The 3,241-nt window shown below is 47.6% G+C and overlaps 1 protein-coding gene across 1 annotated transcript; it reads right to left on the bottom strand.

Moving 5' to 3' along the window:
- Positions 1-17: 17 nt before the first annotated feature.
- Positions 18-2,096, bottom strand: LOC116075017 (saoe class I histocompatibility antigen, A alpha chain-like). Its single transcript, XM_031347953.1, has 3 exons — positions 1,990-2,096; positions 1,534-1,803; positions 18-1,327 (listed from the first exon to the last, which is right to left on the bottom strand). Exons 1-3 carry the CDS (start codon positions 2,060-2,062, stop codon positions 1,035-1,037), a joined length of 636 nt encoding a protein of 211 aa, XP_031203813.1. The 5' UTR covers positions 2,063-2,096; the 3' UTR covers positions 18-1,034.
- Positions 2,097-3,241: the final 1,145 nt, after the last annotated feature.

Raw genomic sequence — 3,241 nt, 5'->3', positions numbered from 1 at the left:
GCCCTACTCATTGTAGGGGGTGCCATCTCTGAGCTGGTGATGATGGGTTCCATAAGAATACAGGCAGAGCAAGCCATAGGGTGCAAGCCAGGAAGCAGCACTGCTCCAAGCCTTGTAGATCAGCTGTTTGACTTTCTGTCCTGGCTTCCTTCAATGACAAACAGTGCTAGAAGGTAAGCCTGTGCCCTCCACCCAAGCCTTGAGCAGGATGAACCAGACCTTGTCTTTGCCACAACTGGCTAGCCCACCTAGGGTGAAGTCTTTGGACTTAGGTGAGCTCTATTGTTCTGTCAAGTCTGCAGCTTCCTGAAAGGAGCCACTACCTGCTGAGGTGCTGAGCCTGTCTTCTAGACAAAGCAACAAGATGCTGATGAGGCAACAACATCCTGGCATAGAGGGATGGGTTCCCTCATTTTATAAACTCGGACTCCTAAGCAAACTTTGGGCATGGGTCAGAAACCTGTCTTGGTCTCATTCTTCTCTCACTGTCCTACCCATTCAGCCCCATCTTTCCTTTCAGGAACCCAGGAACCTGTGGCCACTAGCTGCTATATCAGCTAAATAAACCCATTATTCTCCAACTTGCTTTTGGTCATGGTGTTTCTTTGTAGCAAAAGAAACCCTAAGAGAGAATCAAGTAGGAGTCTTCAGATTTCCCATCTCTAGTCCTGATTAGGTTGAGCTGAGAGACTCAGCCTCCGTGGAGTGTGACCTCCAAAGACATTGGGGGTGGGCAGAGAACCAGGCCTGAAAGAGGTCATGGTTCACTCTGAGTGGCAGACTGAATGGAAGTGCTTGGTTGTTTATAGCAGGGTGTTTTCTCCTTCCATCCTGGGACAGACTCAACTGTTCTGAAAGTAAAGGTCAGCCCTGGGGACAGTCACTCCATAATGTTGGCTCAGGAAAGCCAGTCCCACTCTTCCTCCTCTTTATGCAGTCAGTATTCCAGCTGATCCAGTACTTCCTCCCTCCCTAGACAACAAGGACCTCACATGTATGGTTGGGGAGATAGCTTTGCTTACTAAAAGTGGTTCCTAGTTGTTCCTCATACCTGCTCGCTGAAGAGTCTCCTTTCCATTATCCAGAAATCTGTGGAGCAATTCCAGGCACTCTCCCTCCATATAGGCCCTGACATACTCTGCTGCACCATCTGACTCTAACTTCTTCTTCGAGATCTGAGCCACCATGTCCACTGCAGTCCAGGAGCTTAGGTCTTCATTCAGGGTGATGTAATCCGAGCCATCATATGCAGCCTGATAGTGTGCTCCAAGAAGGCGCATGTCTGGCCCCACCTCACAGGAAACCATCCACTGCAGGATGTGAGAGCCTAGCCAGAACCAGGGTGTCAGCTTGGGCCACCCACCCGCTCTGCCCACCCGCAGGATTTGGACCTAAACTGAAAGTGAAACAGGGTAAAGGTTTCTGAGGGCTCTGAAGCCCAGCTCCAAACATCTAACCTGCCACCCAGGGCTACTCTGGCTTGCCAGTATGTTTAGGGTTAAGGTTATCCTACCCAGGCCTGGGGTCACTCACCGCTTTCACTGTGGTTGTAGTAGCGGAGCAGGGACCTAAGGCCTGCTCTGGCACTTTGTGCAATATTCTTGACCTTAAGTTTCAGCTCCTTCCAATATTCTGGTCCTTCCTTCTCCATCCAAAGTGCACGTGGCTCCATCCTCGGAATCTCCTCAATGCTATCACAGCGCTGAAACTGCACATCATCCACGTAGCCCACAGAGATGTACTGGGGCTCCCCACGGCCCGGCCGTGACAGGGCAGTGTGAAAATAACGCAGTGAATGTGAGCCTGGGGGTGGCGCAGAGTTACATCAGAACCCCTCTCTGATAACCCAGGACTGTGCCCAAGCAGTGGGTTGGGGGTGGGGCAGGGCGCGGAGCTCAGGACCGGGTGGAGAAGGAATCCGGAAGGTCTGGTCCCGACGCCCTTGCTCCTCCCATCAGAGGTTATTTCCTTTCAGACCCCTGAACTCACCAGCACCTATTTGGGTAACAGCCAGAGCGACCACCACCATCTGCAGGATAGCACAGTTGCTTGAGGACCCCATACTTCCCGTGGTAGCCCTAATTGGATTCTCTCGGTACCCGCCACCCAATTATAATGAGAACTGACGAAACGTCATCAGTATCCAGGCAAAAGTACCCAACAAAGTTTGAGTTACAAAGAAGTGAAACCTCAAAGGAAATGCGGGAATTTCCAATGCTGGGTTAAACCTGGACCTGGGCTTGGATTTGACCTCTGGTCTCCTACACTGAGTACTTAATGTCACGTTTCCTAGAACACGTTTCCAATATTCCAGAATCAGTATGTTCTCTAAAACAAACAAAATATTTTTTTTTTGTTTTATGTGTACTGATGTTTTGTTTATATTTATGTCTGTGCACCTCATGAGTGCCTGGTGCCAGCAAAGGCTAGAAGTGGGCATCTGACACCCTGGAACTGGTGTTACTGGTCCTATAAATTGCCACATGAGTGCTGGAAATAAAACCCAGGTCCTCTGGCAGACTCCATGGATTTCTTTTATAGGTTAGCTCTGCCAAAAAGTATCACATTTGGAAGTTAGAAATGTTAAGGTCCTACTTGGGGGTGCACACTTGTAAACCCATGACAGATAGAGACTTTGGAAGGAGTTCAAGGTTGTCTCCAGCTAAAGGGTTCAGTACCACAGTGAGATGAGGAGCTCTGGTGAGAAATCTTCCAAGAGGTGTTACAGTCAAACCTTTTGGTTGTTAAGAGTGGAAGCACCTAAGTTTTTCATATCTGCAAGCTCTAAAGTTCTCCCATCCCACTGGGGATCCAAGCAAGAGTTCTTGTAGTCAGTGTAGGCAAAGGAATCTGACTTGGATGCAGGTTCATTAATACAGTTTGCAATTTGGCTTCACTGGAGGGAAAATAACTCTGGCAGGTAGAAAACAAGGATGGCATGAAAACAAAAATATTGAGATAAAGTCTAATGAATCTAAAGTTGATTTTAGTAGTTTAATGAATTGACATAGAATATATTATTACTTAACTTGAACTCAGAAATAATATTAATCACATATGGCCCAAATGAATTGTTTAGATGGTTTGTAATATTTCAGTAGGCCCACTTGCTACTTCGGCCCTGTGTATATATAAACAGCAGTCCCGACAGGTAAGTTAGCCAAACTCTCACCCCTATTGCTCAATCTCCATGTCGTTTTGTCTTGTTTTGTTTTTTGAGACAGGGTATTTCAGCCCTAAT

This window comes from Mastomys coucha, unplaced genomic scaffold (genome assembly GCF_008632895.1).
Source record: "Mastomys coucha isolate ucsf_1 unplaced genomic scaffold, UCSF_Mcou_1 pScaffold3, whole genome shotgun sequence".
NCBI classification, from domain to species: Eukaryota; Metazoa; Chordata; class Mammalia; order Rodentia; family Muridae; genus Mastomys; species Mastomys coucha.
The sequence above is the reverse complement of the archived record's forward strand: the minus strand, read 5'-3'. Positions and strand labels throughout refer to the sequence as shown.

Bases quoted from the DNA above. Each gene is read 5' to 3' on its own strand.
- LOC116075017 (XM_031347953.1), bottom strand. From the start codon at position 2,062: ATGGGGTCCTCAAGCAACTGTGCTATCCTGCAGATGGTGGTGGTCGCT. The intron at 1,804-1,989 runs GTGAGTTCAGGG...CGCCACCCCCAG, and splicing joins TGTTACCCAAATAGGTGCTG to GCTCACATTCACTGCGTTAT. The intron at 1,328-1,533 runs GTGAGTGACCCC...GGTTCTGGCTAG, and splicing joins CTACAACCACAGTGAAAGCG to GCTCTCACATCCTGCAGTGG.